General features: G+C 34.0%; 6 protein-coding genes across 10 annotated transcripts; 3 read left to right on the forward strand and 3 right to left on the reverse strand.

Moving 5' to 3' along the window:
• Positions 1-379: 379 nt before the first annotated feature.
• fliI (FLII actin remodeling protein) lies at positions 380-6,819 on the forward strand. Its single transcript, XM_081977338.1, is given in 21 exon segments — positions 380-632; positions 689-870; positions 927-1,094; positions 1,153-1,529; positions 1,579-1,801; positions 1,862-2,103; positions 2,160-2,254; positions 2,412-2,485; positions 2,544-2,790; positions 2,844-3,029; positions 3,088-3,202; positions 3,306-3,505; positions 3,561-3,736; positions 3,793-3,919; positions 3,981-4,132; positions 4,189-4,313; positions 4,366-4,771; positions 4,825-4,988; positions 5,043-5,194; positions 6,414-6,527; positions 6,588-6,819. Coding segments are annotated over 21 exon segments (3,726 nt in total). The 5' UTR covers positions 380-566; the 3' UTR covers positions 6,723-6,819.
• On the reverse strand, positions 5,300-6,127 carry LOC145727636 (large ribosomal subunit protein uL22-like). The gene is made up of 2 exons (XM_081977333.1): positions 5,879-6,127; positions 5,300-5,640 (listed from the first exon to the last, which is right to left on the reverse strand). The coding sequence occupies exons 1-2, from the start codon at positions 6,125-6,127 to the stop codon at positions 5,407-5,409; spliced, it is 483 nt and encodes a 160-aa protein (XP_081833459.1). The 3' UTR covers positions 5,300-5,406.
• A 1,013-nt stretch (positions 6,820-7,832) lies between the features above and the next one.
• RPA3 (Replication protein A3) lies at positions 7,833-8,458 on the forward strand. The gene is made up of 2 exons (XM_081977337.1): positions 7,833-8,166; positions 8,263-8,458. The coding sequence occupies exons 1-2, from the start codon at positions 7,975-7,977 to the stop codon at positions 8,410-8,412; spliced, it is 342 nt and encodes a 113-aa protein (XP_081833463.1). The 5' UTR covers positions 7,833-7,974; the 3' UTR covers positions 8,413-8,458.
• Positions 8,459-8,483: 25 nt separating this feature from the next.
• On the reverse strand, positions 8,484-9,696 carry mge (translocase of outer mitochondrial membrane 22 homolog mge). 3 transcript variants are annotated; one of them, XM_081977330.1, is made up of 4 exons: positions 9,520-9,696; positions 9,108-9,265; positions 8,792-9,028; positions 8,484-8,735 (listed from the first exon to the last, which is right to left on the reverse strand). In XM_081977330.1, the coding sequence occupies exons 2-4, from the start codon at positions 9,246-9,248 to the stop codon at positions 8,661-8,663; spliced, it is 453 nt and encodes a 150-aa protein (XP_081833456.1). In that variant the 5' UTR covers positions 9,249-9,265; positions 9,520-9,696; the 3' UTR covers positions 8,484-8,660. The 3 variants fall into 3 exon arrangements, with proteins under 3 accessions (XP_081833456.1, XP_081833458.1, XP_081833455.1); XM_081977332.1 differs by having other exon boundaries at positions 9,108-9,268; positions 9,520-9,662; XM_081977329.1 differs by lacking the exon at positions 9,520-9,696 and having other exon boundaries at positions 9,108-9,454.
• A 389-nt stretch (positions 9,697-10,085) lies between these two features.
• Positions 10,086-15,834, forward strand: LOC145727646 (coiled-coil domain-containing protein 6-like). The gene is made up of 7 exons (XM_081977362.1): positions 10,086-10,416; positions 11,761-11,991; positions 12,050-12,492; positions 12,554-12,903; positions 14,438-14,591; positions 14,666-14,806; positions 14,871-15,834. The coding sequence occupies exons 2-6, from the start codon at positions 11,776-11,778 to the stop codon at positions 14,796-14,798; spliced, it is 1,296 nt and encodes a 431-aa protein (XP_081833488.1). The 5' UTR covers positions 10,086-10,416; positions 11,761-11,775; the 3' UTR covers positions 14,799-14,806; positions 14,871-15,834.
• Positions 15,816-17,604, reverse strand: LOC145727647 (glyoxylate/hydroxypyruvate reductase A-like). Of its 3 annotated transcripts, none has more exons than XM_081977363.1 (6): positions 17,120-17,604; positions 16,805-17,055; positions 16,595-16,709; positions 16,290-16,511; positions 16,083-16,243; positions 15,816-16,025 (listed from the first exon to the last, which is right to left on the reverse strand). In XM_081977363.1, the coding sequence occupies exons 1-6, from the start codon at positions 17,220-17,222 to the stop codon at positions 15,894-15,896; spliced, it is 984 nt and encodes a 327-aa protein (XP_081833489.1). In that variant the 5' UTR covers positions 17,223-17,604; the 3' UTR covers positions 15,816-15,893. The 3 variants fall into 3 exon arrangements, with proteins under 3 accessions (XP_081833489.1, XP_081833490.1, XP_081833491.1); XM_081977364.1 differs by having other exon boundaries at positions 16,296-16,511; positions 17,120-17,599; XM_081977365.1 differs by having other exon boundaries at positions 16,299-16,511; positions 17,120-17,597.
• Positions 17,605-17,653: the final 49 nt, after the last annotated feature.

A 17,653-nucleotide genomic window follows, 5' to 3' on the forward strand; every position in this document is an offset into this window, starting at 1 on the left:
GATGGAAATCTGCGAGAATTCAATCTTAAAAAATACCAACGCGATATTTTCAAAATATAATTGGTAAAATTGCAGAACAGCAAAGCAATTGTTCAACCGACGCGATTTAGTTAAACCTTTTTGTTATGTAAGTAGAATGTCTACTTCAAGTGCAAAATATTGCAAAAGAAATTTGGCAATAGTGAAGTCAAAAGGCGCAAGTTGCCTTTATGCAGATGGCGCCACTGCTAAAGCTACTATAGCAATATTGGTCGTCCTTATTACTCAGATAATATAAGACAAAGATAACCCATTATTATGTAATTCTAACTAACCTCAAATTATAATCTGTCTAATCAATGTCACTGTCATTGGTGACACTTAACAGCTGTTTAATATTTACGAATTTACGTGACGTCAGATTTAAAAATAGAAGTAATGTTTTATTTTACTCATATTTTGAAAAGTTATTAAAAATTTTAATTTAAAAGTCTGATTTTTTTTAATGTAGTGAAACGTTACTAAAAAAACTAATAAACAATTGACACAAAAATAATTGGATTCCCTAACCTCTGAATACAGGAAACATGTCACATAATACTGGGGTACTGCCCTTTGTGAGGGGCATTGATTTCACTAGAAATGACTTTAGTGTAAGTATTAATTACTTCTTTACGTGTACACTTCTAAGACTGGAAAACTACTGTAGAGTCACAAATTTCCTGAAGCTGTTGGTTACATGACAGGAGTTCAATGGCTAAAACTGGACCGGACAAATTTGAATGAGATTCCCAAAGAAATGGGTAACTTGATGAAGCTAGAACACTTGTCGTTGACGCGAAATAACTTGGAAAAACTTTATGGGGAATTAACTGAGCTGAATTGTTTAAGGTTGTATTTTATTGGCATTATTAAAGATATTTTAAAGTTGTTACTTTCATAATTAGGACATTGAATTTGAGACACAATAAAGTAAAGAATTCTGGGGTTCCTTCTGAATTGTTTAATTTAGATGAGCTGAGCACATTAGATTTAAGTCATAACAATTTAAAGGAAGTTCCTGAAGGGCTTGATAGAGCCAGAACTTTATTAGTGTTAAATCTGAGCCATAATCAGTAAGTTATTTAATTATGCAAGATTAGAGTTCTTTATACTTTATTTCAAATATTTTAGCATTGATGCCATTCCAAACTCTTTGTTCATTAACTTAACAGATTTGCTGTTTTTGGATCTCAGTCATAACAACTTGGAAACACTTCCACCTCAAACTAGGCGATTAGCAAATCTTCAAACATTAATTTTGAACCACAATCCCTTGGGACATTTTCAGTTAAGGCAGTTGCCTAGTCTAATCAGTCTTGAAACTGTTCATTTGAGAAATACACAGAGAAATCTGAGTAATTTCCCTAATAACTTGGAAAATTTGGTTAATTTGATTGATGTTGATTTGTCTGAGAATGCTTTGCCTAAAGTTCCAGAAGCTTTGTATTCACTGCCTAGTTTGAAGAGATTGAACTTGAGTGAAAATGAAATTACTGAACTTTCTTCAGGTTTGTAGATTTTAGTTAAAATAATGTTCATAAATTGTTAATTTTATAGCAATTGAGTTCTGGCAAAAACTGGAAACATTAAATTTGTCCCATAACAAATTGACTAGCCTCCCTTCAACTTTGTGCAAACTTCAGTGTTTGAGAAGACTTTATGTTAATGACAATCAACTGGACTTTGAGGGAATTCCTTCAGGAATTGGTAAATTAGGGGCCTTGGAAATATTTTCTGCAGCCCACAATCAGCTTGAAATGATTCCAGAAGGTTTATGCAGGTAAAATTCAAGAGACCACAACAAAACTTTTGATTAGTGAATCCTGATAATTTATTTCAGATGTGGATCTTTGAAGAAGTTGAATTTGAGTTCAAACCGCCTGATAACTTTACCAGATGCCATTCACTTACTAAATGATTTGGACTCTTTAGATTTAAGAAACAACCCAGATCTAATAATGCCACCAAAACCTACAGAAATGAGTAGAGGCGCCGGTGTTGAGTTTTATAACATTGACTTCTCTTTACAAAATCAATTAAGACTAGCTGGGGCTTCAGTCCCAACACCTGCACCAGCTCAAAGTATGATTTCATCTGTTTTGTTGTGAAAATGTAGGGTAATACAGATGATTTTACAGATCCTAGTAAAGATCCAATTGCAAGGAAAATGAGGCTTAGAAGAGGTAAAAGAGATCATGAGGAAGCAGATCAGGATCAAGCTAAAATTTTGAAGGTAATTTGGTGTGTTTTAAATTAAATGTAAGTTAATAGTTTGGCCAATAAACCAGAATATTTAGAAACTTAAAGAAAGTATTCTATCCAAGAATTGCCAATCTTGTATAAAATCATCTTTTTAGATTTAGTTAAAGAAACTGACTTTGCATTTTTAGGGTATGAAAGACATAGCAAAAGAGAAGAACCTAAGTTTGCAAGAAGAGGCAGAAGCTAAAGCTGAATCATTAAAGTAAACTCTTTATCTTATACTTTCTAATAGACAAACAATTTTAGTAAAACATTTTTAGGCCGAAACGTTGGGATGAAGCCCTAGAAAAACCACCCCTAGACTATTCCGAATTTTTCGAACCTGAAGATGGGCAAACGCCTGGTCTAACAATATGGGAAATTGAAAACTTTCTACCCAATCGTATTGAAGAAGTCACTTACGGGAAATTTTATGAAGGAGACTGCTATATTGTTCTTAAAACCACGTCAGATGAAAACCAGAGTTTGAACTGGGAAATTTACTTTTGGATCGGAGAGAAAGCCACAGTATGATCAGTTTTTTTGATGATAACCTTAAGTGCAACGTATTCTTTTTGCAGTTGGATAAAAAAGCGTGTTCGGCAATTCATGCCGTTAATCTAAGGAATTATTTAGGAGCGCAATGCAGGACTATTCGCGAAGAACAAGGAGACGAGTCTGATGAGTTTTTGAATTTGTTTGAGACGCAGATTACTTATGTGCAAGGTGGCAGAACGTGTAGTGGTTTTTACACAGTTGAAAATATGGTAATTTCACCGCACTGAAAAGCTGAATGTATTTCACTGAATTTGATATTTTTTGCAGTCGTTTGAGACAAGACTCTACAGGGTTCATGCGGCTGGTCCGTCGATTCATTTGGAACCTGTAGCAATTAGTCCTTACTCTTTGGATCCTCGGTTTGTTTTTATTTTGGATAAAGGTAAGTACTATTCTTGATAATAATTTGTCTCTTTTTGAAAACATTTCTAACATTGCCTTTACTGAATCTCAGTTACATCGTTGATTTTTGACCTGGATTTCAGGAATGAATATATTTATATGGAATGGCAAAAAAGCAAAAAACACCTTAAAATCTAAAGCTCGATTGATGTGCGAAAAAATCAATAAAAACGAGAGAAAGAACAAGGCGGAAATGGTTACGGAAACTATCGGGGAAGAAAGTAAAGAGTTCTGGGAGATCTTAGGTCTGCCTGAAGACGTTTCACCTCAAGATGTAGTTAAGGTTTGATCAATTTGAGGTAAAAGTTTTGGCATTCACTTATTTCCCGTTAAATTAGGAACACGTTGATCCTGATTTTACGCCTGTGCCTCCGCGTTTATACAAAGTACAGCTGGGAATGGGTTATCTGGAATTACCGCAAGTGGAAGTCCCTCACGGCAAGCTTGTTAACACTCTTTTAATTAGCAAAAATGTTTACATTTTGGATTGCTATTTGGATGTTTTGTTTGGTTAGTAAAGTCGTGAAAATTTAAAATAAAAATAAACTAGATGCTAACTAATAAATGCAGGATTGGTAAAAAGTCTACTAGATTAGTTAATGCAGCTGCAGTAAAGCTGTCTGAGGAACTTTTTAATATGATCGACCGACCGGAACATGCTTTGGTTACTAGAGTTAGGGAAGGTACTGAACCACAGGTATATTAGAATAAAAATAAAAAATTGAGTAGGGTTTTAATGAGGTTTTAACGAAAATTAGATTTTTAAATGCAAGTTTACTGGATGGGATGAGGTGATTGCTGTTGATTTTACTAGAACTGCCGAGTCAGTACAGAAAACTGGTGCAGACCTTACGAAATGGGCAAAACAACAAGAAACGAAAGCCGACCTGACAGCTCTGTTTACTCCCAGGTAAGATTTTTGTTGTTGTAAGCCTAAATTCCTAGAGTTGGTTTTGTTTCCTCTAGGCAACCATTAATGGCCTTACATGAAGCCCAACAGCTTATGGATGAATGGAATGAAGACTTGGAGGGCATGGAAGCTTTTGTTTTGGAAGGAAAGAAATTTGTCAGATTACCAGAGGAGGAAATTGGTAAAAGCCAACTATTACCAACTTGCCATTTGTAAAAACATTTTACTTTTAGGTCACTTTTATTCAAAGGACTGTTACGTATTTTTGTGTCGCTATTGGGTACCGTTGGATGACGATGACGTTCCATCAGAAACTGAAGACGACATTCAAGTTGTGGTGTATTTCTGGCAAGGCCGCGAGGCATCGAACATGGGCTGGTTGACGTTCACTTTCACATTGCAAAAAAAATTCAAAGCCGTTTTTGAAGATAACTTAGAAGTAGTTCGAACACACCAGCAACAGGAAAATATGAAGTTTATGGCGCATTTCAAAAGGAAATTCATTATCCATCAGGGAAAACGGAAAATTAAAGAGAAAAACGCTGTTGAGTTTTTCCATTTGAGGTCTAACGGCAGTGCGTTATATACTAGATTGGTGCAGATTAACCCTGATGCGTCCCTCTTAAACTCCGCATTCTGGTTTGCTCTATGCAATACTTTATAGATCTGCTAGTAATTGCAGGATATTTTAGTTACATACTAAAAGTGCCATTTGAACAAGACGACAATGCCGATTCTGGGATTGTTTACGTTTGGGTTGGGTCCAAGTCTGACCCTGACGAGGCCAGACTAATCCAAGATATTGCCGAGGAAATGTTTAACAGTCCTTGGGTGACTTTGCAAGTTCTTTCAGAGGGTACATTTAGTTTGACAGTTGAAATTAAGGCATGACAGTGTTTCGTTGTTACAGGTGAAGAACCGGACAACTTCTTCTGGCTAGGTCTTGGTGGTAAAAAGCCCTACGAAACTAACGCCACCTTTATGCAATATACTAGGCTGTTTCGATGCTCTAACGAAAAAGGTTACTTTGTTGTGTCGGAAAAATGTTCAGATTTCTGTCAGGTGAGTCGCACTAAATGTTGAACTTAAATTGTTCATACAAGTTAGATTTACCATCCGTTTATATAATTATTTAGATTGAGAGAAATACTTCATGCAGATGCAAACTGAATCAAAAACTCTTTTAATCTCTATAAAACAATTACTGAACACATTTCAAATTACAAAACAAGCTATTATAGTATTAATGATAAACTGCGAAACATTGTAAACTGCTAGTTTTTATTTTCTTGCATCCGAAGAATTAGTTCAACGTGACTCAGATGCCGTTCATACGGATTAATCCTGCCGTGCGCTCTAAATGTTTTTCGAACAGAGACCGGACCTGAATTTACCTGGATATGAGCAATATACATGTCTTGCGGGTCTTTTTCGTAGAATTCTGCATTGGAAATGGCATTGTTAAGTAAATCTCGAAGACATTTTGCAGCGTTTATTGGCCAACGACCCTGAAACAAATTTGATTGTTCTTTGCAAACAGAGAACCGTGCTGAGCGAATTTGACGTCACGATAACGTAATTTTACCAAACAATATTTTGGTCAACTGTCAAATTACGTCAAAATCGCTTTGCACGCTCCAATACAAACTGAACCCTTTGATTTACTGACTGATGAGCAGGAAACGAGCTGTTTGTGAACTTCAGTTTAATATTCCGCATTTTTTTTAAATTAAAATGTTTACTTACAATAGTCGTTTTGAACTGTTTTGCCTGAGCACATTTGCCAATTCCACCTTTAAACTTTCTAAACGGGACACACTCGGTGCGCGCAATTACATTTTTCAAGTATCCCTGCGCCCGTTTTACGCTCATCCCGCGGACCGCGTTTCCAGTTTCCAGTAGATTCTTAAAACTCACTTTGACGTTTGATGCTCTTGCCTTGACGCATTCCGACTCTCCAGGGTTTTTATACGAAAACTTTGATTGTTTCACCATTTTTGGGGTTTTTCTTCACTGCTTTAAGTACTGAAAACTGTCAGCAATGATTTGTTTAAACTGTCATGTGTGATGTGAAACATCATAAAAACAATTGCGTTTTCAGTTACCATAGAGTTGAGCTGTTGAAAGTTTTGACAGTTGTCACGTGTATCTTATATAATCGCTATCAAAAGTATTCATGTGATATCAGTTGAAATGAACCAAATTACCACATTTTTCTTGTAGTTGTTTAATGTAGTTGAAATCTTAATTAATGTTATAAATAATAAATTATATTTTTCAGGATGATTTAGCAGATGATGACATTATGATTTTGGATAGTGGTGAACAAGTGTTTCTATGGCTGGGACCCAAATGTAGTGAAGTTGAAATTAAACTGGCTTATAAATCTGCCCAAGTAATTTATTTGAACTACTCCATCACTACAACTATCAATACATTACCCTTGTACTTTTAGGTTTACATTCAACATATGAGAGTTAAACAGCCAGAGAGACCTAGGAAATTATTCCTCAGCGTGAAGAACAAAGAATCGCGCCGTTTCACAAAATGCTTCCATGGTTGGGGCCCACACAAGAGACCTCCAGAATAATTTACCAAACAATAATTTTGTATGTTATTTATTTTACATTTATTTAAAATAACTCTCAGTTGTTATTACATTAATTAATACATACAATTAAACATTTTGTCCATGTTTTCTTCAAAATCCAGTTTAATAAAACTAATAAAATTAGCAAGCAATTTTATTATCTCACACTGTTTTTCAACAATCAACAACAAATATATTGTAAAAGCTTTAGACTCTTATAGCACTGAGAGTAAGTCTTAAACAGAAGCAGTTAAAATTCTCTTTTTACTACAGGTTCCATTTTCAATTTAATCATCATCATCGTCGTCATCAGAGGGTACAAATAGTTCATTTTCTTCTAAAAAGTTGGCTATAGTTTTACTAATTCCAGCACCTATAAACAGACCTGGGACTACTGTAAATACTATCTGAAAGTAACAGTAGTACATTGAGTTAGTACCAATAGCCTCATAAAATTGTGTGGGAATCAACTTTAAATTTAGCACAAATAAACTATTGCTTGTTGGTGGTTACTACTAGTATAGTGTCATACCTTTAAAAGGCCAAATCTAGTTCTTTGGGGCTCCTCTAAAATAATACCATATTTGTTTGTTACCGCAGTTCTTGCAATTGATGCTTTAATGGATTTTCCTGCATGCTGAAATAGAACTGATCCAGATAGTATTTTGGAAATCCTGGGCAATGACATGTTTGGTGGTTATCTAAGATAAAAAATTCTTACAGTTTGGAATATTTAACTTAATATTTTTACTGGATCTCCTGTCTCTATAATTGTAGCAGTATTAAAGTGTGGCAAGAATCAAGTGCAAGGCCCTGAGTCCCATGAGTGTTTTAATTTTTAATGGAAAATGGAATTGGTAATATGGCTAACTTCACATATGTTATGATGTTTAGAGTTTGTTATATTTTGTCCTTGTCTTTCTGAATGTTTTAAATGATTTTATTAGTAGTGTACCAATTACTTATTAAAAGTAAATCTTGAAGTTAAACATAAAAAATTGTGTTTTAAACTTTGCTCATTATAAAAAAAAACGGAAAAACACTGGCAAAGTGCCGTTATTACTGTAAAAGATGAAGAAATTATGTAACTTCTCATGTCACTGTCCTTTGTCAAAACTGACACTTTTAGCGGTAAAACCTAAAAATAGTAAAACTTAAAAATATTTTATGGTTAAACATTTTTTTAAATTAAACAACCATTATTTAAGTGATTATATTGCTCCCAAACATCAGAGACTTCTCAAATACCAGCATGAATAATTTAAGGGATATTGTAAATGGTGCTCAATTGAGAGGATTTATGAACAAACAGGTTAGCATTACTGGAAAAGTGAATGAAGTAGATCCCAATGGAAACTTTTTCTACATCAACTCCACAGACGATATCAAAGTGAAAATAAAGGTTTCCCAGCCAATTACAAACCAATTGAGTGGTTGGATTGTGGTAAGAATCATCCAATTGATATTTTTTTCACATGACATACCAAAGGCAGTTTTTTGAAACAGCACTGCTGTGATGGTAAACATATTTTTGTTTTAGGCTAGAGGGAGATGTACAGGAGGAGAAGAGGTTGCAGCAGATGATTTTGTTATATTCAGTAATGAGAAGTTTGACTCAAAAGCATACAGTGAATTATGTGGCTTTCTCTATTCAGTCCCAAATATTTGGCAAACTTCTGATGAATCATAAATGTAAACAATTAATACTTTATTAATATTATTTATTTTTATATGAATGTGTTTTTAATAATGCCCAGTTAATAATTTGAAGTCCCATCTATTTGTCTAAACCATATAGTGAAATATCACATCAAGAAAAATGCACAATCATGATAACTTCAAACGACTAAATTCAATAGTAACAAATAATTTACACGTTTGTTTTATAAAGTAATACAAAGACTAAGGCTAAAATAGTTTGCAAAACACTCAGGTCAGTTATCGCTGTTGCACTGGAGGCAACAGTGGTGGTGGAACTCCCCCTGATATAGCACTATTTGGACCAAGTAGTAACTAAAAATTAAAAAAGTAGCAACCATGTCAGTGTACAGTGTTGTGATATACAATACTTGTTTCTGTTGATTCCTTTGCATTTCTTCCATATTTGCTCTTTCAACTTCAAAAATTACTGGAGCAAATAAGATAATTGAAGTACTAAAAACAACCCAAGCTGCACCGCGAGAAAACCCATATGCTTTGCATATCCCCAATTTAGTGTTAACCACAGTAGAATAAGTGAAGTTTCTGATTGATTCAGGGAACATTTCAGTGAGACCCCATAATCTCTCAGCTACAGTCTCATCAGGCTGTAAACAATTATTACTTTAGTACAAAAACATTTAAATCATCTAGTGGTGGCTGAATAGGTATATTGATAAAACTTACTTCATCATCTTCATCACCATTTTCAATAGCAGGCTGTTTCCTAGCAGGTGGGTCTTTTTCAATACTCTCTTCCTTGGATTCCTTTTCCACCTCTGGATCAACGGATTGGGATCCTTGCTGGGATCCTTCTTGAGATTCCATTCCACTGTCCTGGTCTTCTGCTGGGGCCATAAGATAATAAGCAACTAGTACTACTTTAAAGAGTTATACGTATTTGATGTGCGGAATAAGGAATATTGCTTCGCAATGTACAGTTTATAATTATTTTCTACTTCTATGGCCTTAAAGAATAAAATGTAAAATGTTCTTAAATTGACATAACCTCAATAGTAACGTTGGAGTGGAAATCTAATATGCGTGTGCGCATGGCTGGCAAGGGGAGTAAATTCAAATAACGCAAAAAGATACTTACCCCTATCTAAATATTGATGAGCACCCTAAAATTTTGGTGATTCAGATTTAAAACATGAGTACAATAATTATTATTTTGACATTTGATGATAACACTTAACAATAGAGTGACATTTTTGAAAATATTTCTATTAAATTGTAGGTATGTACAAACTACAAAGTTGATGATTTTGCAAGTTTGCATTTTGGCTGAAACTTAGCAACTTATGTTTTTTTAGGGCCCCTTTAGTAATAGAATAGAAACTTATTATTCGTATAATATAATTATGGTTTTCCGAAAAGTAGTGATAAATTAAATAGGTATATTGATATTGGATAGGCAACTGAGAATACAGCGGGATCCATCATTTATATTGAGTTTAAATGTTTTGAGAATTGAGTTTTATTAAATCATTTTATATTGATTGTAATTATATTGTGTTTTTTTGGATTAAAATGTAGAAGTACTATTACGTATTTATAAATTTTTTTATTTTACAAAATTTCATATAATGAACGTGTACATAGCACTTATATGATTTGTGTTATGTCATGTTAAATGTCAACATAACTGACATTAGTCAGTGTTTCTGTCATAAGTGTCATACTCAACAGCTCTACGAAAAGCCTGATAAAGGTTTCTCAAGCATTTTTATACAATTTATAAAAATTTTTTGTTTTAAGAGCCAAAAAGTAGCATTATTTCGATTATTTATTCAGCACAGTGCCACTAGATACGCGTTTGCCTACTTACCGCAACCGCATCGGCTTTGCTTTCCATTATTTCGCAATATTTGAGCTGGGAGACGGCAGACCTTCCGGCATTTTAGTTTTGGCCTTTAGTTTGATATTCCTGCTGTCTGTTTATATTTTTAATTTTCTAGTGTTCTTCGCCAGCGAAGTACATTAATTTGTCAAGGTAAGAAAAGGAAATTTCTTAATTTTAATCAGATATTTATAGCATATTTTGGTAGGATCTCTTTTTGTTTAAATGGGCAGTGAACCAAACTGACAAGTTGGTCTGCTAAACTGTGCATTGTTCATAGTAGATACTCTTTTTCTCATCAGTCATCAAAATTTCAATTCATGTCTGGCATATTTCTATCTAGTTTTGTAATCATTGAGGTCAGTTGGGTTGTATCTTGTAAAAAGATTGGAAATACCTAGCTAAATTTCAAATTATTGCAATAACTTCTTTTCACTCTTGTCTGGGGGTTTTTGTATTTTTTTTAAACTAAAATGATTGCAAGAATATTTAGATATACCAATGGTGAGGTTAATTTGATATCCAAAATTTAAATCATTATAAAAACTTGCTGTAGGATTTTTAAGGGTCTGGACATATTTTCAGATTGTGTCAAGCAGAACAAAGACAAAGGCCATAAGACCAATTTGATTTAAAAAATTCTGTAAACAAAAAATGTCTTAATAACAAACACATTTAATTAGAAATATGTATTGTTGTGTGTCTGTGTGGACTTTCACTATTTTTTTAATAAATAGTTTTCAAAGAGAGCAGCCCTCAATCAAGTGTTTATAGTTTATAGCATAAACATTAATTTTTGAGATACTGTCAAGCTTTAAATGTACAATATTACAAAAAAAGTGTTGTTATATTACAAAAAAAGTTTTAAGCAGCAGTAGGTTGTAGATGAAAACTACTTACTATTTAACAAACAATAATGTCAACAAAACTGAATATTCTTTCCAGAGAAAGTATATCAAATTACTTTTGCAGCTTTAAAAATATGCAAGAAAACAAAAAAAACTATGCAAACTGAAGCTGATTTTTGGTAAATTGGCATCAATCAAAAACATTTCAGGCTGACAATTATAGCAACACTATGAAGAATTTATCACCACTTTGTGCATGTTATCAAGAAATTATTTCAAAAACCATAAGACATTTGTTGAAAATGTTAAATATTGAAACCCTACTGTCCTAGATCTCAAAAATGAAAAATGTATCCTAAATGAAAGTCTTCAAGTAAGCTACTGTATTAAGTAAAAAAAACATAGTAAAGTTTTTATTCCTTCCCTTCAGAAATGTTACTGTTTTGTGACATTGCTATGGTTGTTGTAAACTGAGCTGGCAATAAAGGAGAATTATTATTATTATTGAATATCAAATTTTTGCTACTTTAATTTGGTTGACCCTGTATAAGAATACATATAAAAATTATAATAACAATTACTACCCTTTTGGTCTTAAGTTAATCTTCCTACACAAAACAAAATATTAAAAAATATTTGTCTTTTCTAGCTGTTTCTGTGCAACATGGCTGATTCCGCCAGCGAATCTGATTCTAGTAGCATTGATGGTGGCCCAATTATGATGCCTCCTAGTCCTATCACTAGAGAGCAACTTCAAAAGCGCATTGAAAGTCTTCAGCAGCAAAACAGGGTACTCAAAGTAGAATTGGAAACCTACAAACTGAGAGTCAAGGCTTTACAAGAAGAAAATCGGGATCTAAAGAAAGCTTCTGTTATCATTGTAAGTTTTAAATCAGTCCTAATTGATGGTTTGTTTAAAAAAAAAAAATTTCCAACAGCAAGCAAAGGCTGAGCAGGAAGAAGAGTACATTTCTAATACGTTGCTGAAAAAAATACAAGCTCTGAAAAAGGAAAAAGAATCGTTGGCGCATCATTATGAACGCGAGGAAGAATGTTTGACTAACGACTTGTCAAGAAAACTGACGCAATTGAGGCAAGAAAAATGCAGGTTGGAGCAGACTTTAGAACAAGAACAGGAATGTTTGGTGAATCGGTTGATGCGCAAAATTGAAAAACTTGAGGCTGAAACTTTAGCCAAACAAAGCAACTTGGAACAGCTGAGAAGGGAGAAGGTGGAGTTGGAGAACACTCTAGAGCAAGAGCAGGAAGCTTTGGTTAATAAGTTGTGGAAAAGAATGGACAAATTAGAAGCTGAAAAACGAACGTTACAAATTAAGCTGGATCAACCTGTGTCTGACCCTGCTAGTCCACGTGATATAAGGTTAGTGCGGTTTCTAGAGCTTTATAGTATTTTTTTGCTTGAACATTTTAATTTCTAAAAGTAATGGAGACACGGCAACCAATTTGAGTGCCCACATCCAGACTCTTCGTCAAGAAGTGATGCGTTTGCGACAAAATTTGGCTATTAGCCAGCAAGAACATACTCAAAAGATGCAGCGCTACGCCCAGGAAGAACGCAATATTAAGGAGGAAAACTTGCGTCTACAACGAAAATTGCAGCTGGAGGTTGAACGTAGAGAAGCTCTATGTCGGCATCTGTCCGAAAGTGAAAGTTCCTTGGAAATGGAAGAGGAGCGGCACTATAACGAGCATATTTTAAGTGGCAGGCAGCATACTGTGTCACCTATTCCATATAATCCATCTCCTAGTCAGAGTCGGCCTTTGAGTCCAGGTGAGTTTTTACTGAACTATTGTGGGTAGTAGATTGATGATTGAATTAGATCACAAATTTTAACTTACAAATGCTTGGAATAAATGGCGCGTTCAGAAATATCTAAACTTGAATATCATTGATCAAGAAGTATTCAAGTTAAGTTCACACTCAAAGTGGAAATCTTTTGTCTCTGTATCTAGTTTTAAAGCTAAAAAAACTACATATCAACATAACACCCAGCTTGGACTGACTTTTAACTAAGATTAGTTTGCATCACATTTGCCAGGCAGTGTCCTATTTGGTCCAATAATTTATTGTCCATAAAATTTCCATTCTTACAATACATAATAATTCTGTTTTAACATACATTAATTTGGTCTCTTATTGTGTTCTTTATAAATGTAGTTATTTTGGTTTTTCTGACCGACATTTTCTGAGAAATGTTGGTGAAATAGGAGTCGTCAGCTTAAATTCCAGCCCTTTTTATTCGGCATAGGGTAGCAGAAAGCGAACTCTCTAACGAATAGCAAGGAAATTTCTTTGCTATCATAGAAAAACCTTCTCTATCGTAATATATGGTACTCTCTACGTTTCGATTGGCGAAGATCGGCACTCAACGTAGCTATTCGGGTTGTGCGAAATAGAAAGACCAAATGAGGTTTTGCTATGATTTTGTATGACAAAATTTTGTATTTGGCAATCTTTTTTTTCCGTCGTCTTCTAAAATTCAAATGTTTTGTTTTTTAACCTTTATGCCCGTCAGTGTCAACATTCTGTCAATAAGGTTGGGTTGGAGACCAATTGATTGTGTTTGCACCTCCCTTTCTTTGTTTTTGAGTTTTTAATTAAAGTGTTAATGCATCTGTTAGTTATTGTTTTTGAGGTGTAAGCTGGTCATGATGGAATGGTTGTGTTATGGCTATATGGGTTCCATCAACACATCCTAAAGTGCTACTTCCTTCACAAAATGCATAAAAATTGGTAGCATGTTTACAAGGAACTGAAAAAATATTAATGGTCTAACAAGAAAATAAGAAACTGAAGAGGCAGAACTGTAATAAACAAAACCAACAACAATAATGGTAACGAAACGGACTATTTTATAATGCAAACTTTGAAATCTATGATTAATTACTGAGAAAGAAAGTAAAACACGTAGAATTATTTAAATTATTCGATACTTGTCATTAACCCTGAATAAGACGAAACCCCTAGAAAAGCCCTAGATTTATTACTAGAAATTAGTCAATGTTTTTAGGATCTATAGGTTCCCGTTTTCTGTTGACGGTGTCAGTCGAATGTGATGTGAAAATAGCTTAGAGAGTACCAACAGTTAGTAGAAAGAAATGTTCTTTCTTGTCTATTTCAATGCGTTTTCTATTTCCTCGTGTTCGTAAAAAGCAGTACATTTAGAATCAGACAGGATGACAAAATTAGTGTGCCTTTTTTGCTAAACTTGTTTATTTCATATGTTTGATATGCGAGAAACAAAGATGTAACAAGTTGACGTCATTCTCAAAAGGTAAAATTTCAACTCTAATTTTTTGAACAGGATTAGCAAACCAAATTCAAGCTCCTTCTCCACGTTTCTCTGAAGTTTTGCTTGTCACACCGTCTGGGGTGCCGCCACCGCGTTGTCCATCATGCGGACAAGCGCCACCTCCTGGCGGTGCTCAAGGTAATTCGCCAGGATCATCTCATCGAAGGTAATAGCCGTTTACTTAACCGTTTTATCTCATTATAGTTTGTTAGTTTATCAATTTGTTCAAATATCTAACAGACCTTCAGAACGATTTGTTAAACCGGCTGTCCCAGCACCGAGTTTAGTGATACCACCTGCAGTGCCTCCCAGCGTCACTACTAACGTAATGCAGCCGGCTAGTCCAATGGATACTAGTGTCAGCAAGGACTAAATTGGCCTGTAAGTTAATTCTAACCGTTTCTAAAACGTCCGAGTAATAGTGAAGATATTTTCGACATTACAGGAGGTGAAAAGTCATCGGTTATTTCACTGGGCAGTGGTTTAAGTCGAAAAAATTTCTCTGTATTTGTGGCGATTTTTTTTAGTCTGCTCGGCCTCTCGAAGTTGCCGTTTAACAGCATAAAAATGCTCAGTGATCTTCGGGAAGTCGTTGCCGAGTTCTCCTCACTCTTTGTGATATGTAAAATTGTTGAATCGATTTCGTGGACGCGTGTCCCGTTTACTTTTAAACGTTTTATATATAATATATTCGGTATTTTCTTGAAAATCTTTGATGTTATTCCCGTGTTTTTCTTCTTCCTGTCGGTTTTTATCGTGACTGGCGGATTATTTAAAATGCGAAGCTGATAATAGGTATAAGCAATACAGCTTTAGCTTTTCAAATGATGTAAAGATATAAACCACAGACGTTTATTATTAGATAGGAACTAATTTAAGTTGTAATAGCCACTTGTTTAGCCTTATGTGTAAGGATACTTTACAGTTTACGATTTTAAAGCGATCTAAGCTTTGGTCTTGTGTTATTCTGCTACAGAAATTTTCCTAAAAGAGTAAATTAAATATTGAAGTGATATTAGATTAACTAACGTAACATTATTAAGCTTTTTTTTATATTTAACATCTCTCACACAATGACGCACTTTAACTGTGGTGAAAAACAATAATTTGTTTTTCTTTTAAATTACTGTTTCAATTTGTTTATCGTTATTATCACAGTGGGCGTTTGTTTTCCTGTAACCGCGCCATTGTGATGTTTTAAAAGGTTTTTGTAAATTGTTGGATGTTATTTACAAATTGAACGGTTAATTTTCAGAATAAATATATTGCTCTCAATTTTTTTTATTCGCTTATTTAAAGAAGAAAAATTAACGCTTACTATGTAAAGGCTACAATGTTATTACGGTCTATGGATTTTTTTGTAATTTTATGTTTAAATAAAACACACATACTAGTTGGTATAATAACTTTTTGTGTTGTTTTATTTTCCATCCCACATTTCTTTTCAGATTGATGTGGTAATATGAATTCAATATCCTTTTCTGAAATCTATCTGATTAACCAACGTCTCTTGTTTTATGAAACGTTCATAGTTTGTTTGGAATTTCTCTGCCACATCTTGAGCTCTACTGTTGCCTGCAATGTGTGGAGTTATAAACACCTAAAAGTGTTGTTTTAATGCATATAGTGCTAACACAAGATTACTCAATTTAGTTACATTGGGCAAGCTCCATAAAATACTAGTTTTTGGTAAAGGTTCTGTTTCAAAGACATCTAGTATTGCTCCGCGTATCCACTGTTGTTCCAGAGCTTTTACTAACTCTACTTCTGTAATGATGTTTCCTCTGCCAATATTAATGAAAACAGCCTTCTTACCACCTGTAAATGTTCTTGTAATACCTAATTTGTAAATTTGAAAAAGTACTTTTACTACAGCTTTTAAGTACTCCATTTCCTAGCAAATTAGTGGTTTCTTGCGTATTCGGCAACACACTAACGACATAATCAACACTCATTAACAGTTCTTCTAAGTTTGATTTATTAAAATATTTGGTTATATGTTGGTTATCTGTGGTTGCCAAAGGGATGCTTTCTCGACGTCCAAATCCATAGACAGTAGCGCCAAGGTTTTTTATTATTCTACCGACTGCATTAATGGAATGTAACCATTGTAAATCTACTTTATACTAATATAAAGTAGATTTACAAATTTACTAAAATTGTGCTTACTTATATTGCCTATTGAACCAATACCCAAAATGCCTATGGTCAGTTCTTTAAAACTACGATGGTCATGAGGACATGTAGCTGCATTCCATAGGGCAACTTTTTGGTTTTCCTTAACCTAGTAGTATAATATAAACTTGGTTTTGGATGATCTAACAGTTTGTTAGATTTTATATAAACTGCATTTCTTTCACCTGATGTACATAAACCCACCTCAAAATAGTTTCTTTCCCAAAAAATTATATTCCCAATTACATACTCTCCCATAAGTTGCCCAAAGTTATCTCCTGAGGTTCTTGTAATTGGATACGTTGGCGGAGCCTCACGATTGATATGGGGCAACAAAGAATCTATTCCAGCCCAGGTACCTTGAATCCATTTCACTTTGGGTAAATTGTATAAGTGAGGTCCGATCAAATCGAAGTCGGCAAGTATGATTTCTGCTTCTCTAAGACTGGAAAAATCTCAATAGTAAATAGTCATCAGTTCTTTTGTTAATAGTAAATGCAATGTAATTTTAATGCTTACCTGGTGAGTGAACTTCTTTTAGCTGTAAATGAGGAAGAAGTTCTGATATTTTAGTTAAGATTGAAGTTGAGAATTTTGACCAAATTGCTATGCTTTTGGCCATGATAGTTTGTTTATTTTAGTATATTATTATTTTGTGTTGTGCACGTGTGGATTGATCATATGTTTTACATCAAAAATTATTTTCCTAAAGACAGTCCCAATCAGACTTTTGACATCAACTTAATTAAAAATATGAATTAATGCAGGTACAAAGTTGATTTAGCTTTTGCCGTTTATTCACAAATTATACAGGATGAATATACTTCAATGACAAACTGAGACTATGATGGTATCCATTAGACCAGGCGGGACAAATGCTTGCTATGCAGGTGAACTCTCCATCTTACACAGAACATTATTGTCACTTTAACTTTTTACTATTTTTTTAAATTTAATCAATCGATTGTAACAGGGTGGCAACTCTGTAGTTTAGAGCAATCACATACTCTTTTGATTGATTATACCAATTTTATTTATTTGTACCATCATACT

This window comes from Ips typographus, linkage group LG4, assembly GCF_016097725.1.
Source record: "Ips typographus isolate SLU linkage group LG4, UJ_Ityp_2.0, whole genome shotgun sequence".
Lineage (NCBI taxonomy): Eukaryota > Metazoa > Arthropoda > Insecta > Coleoptera > Curculionidae > Ips > Ips typographus.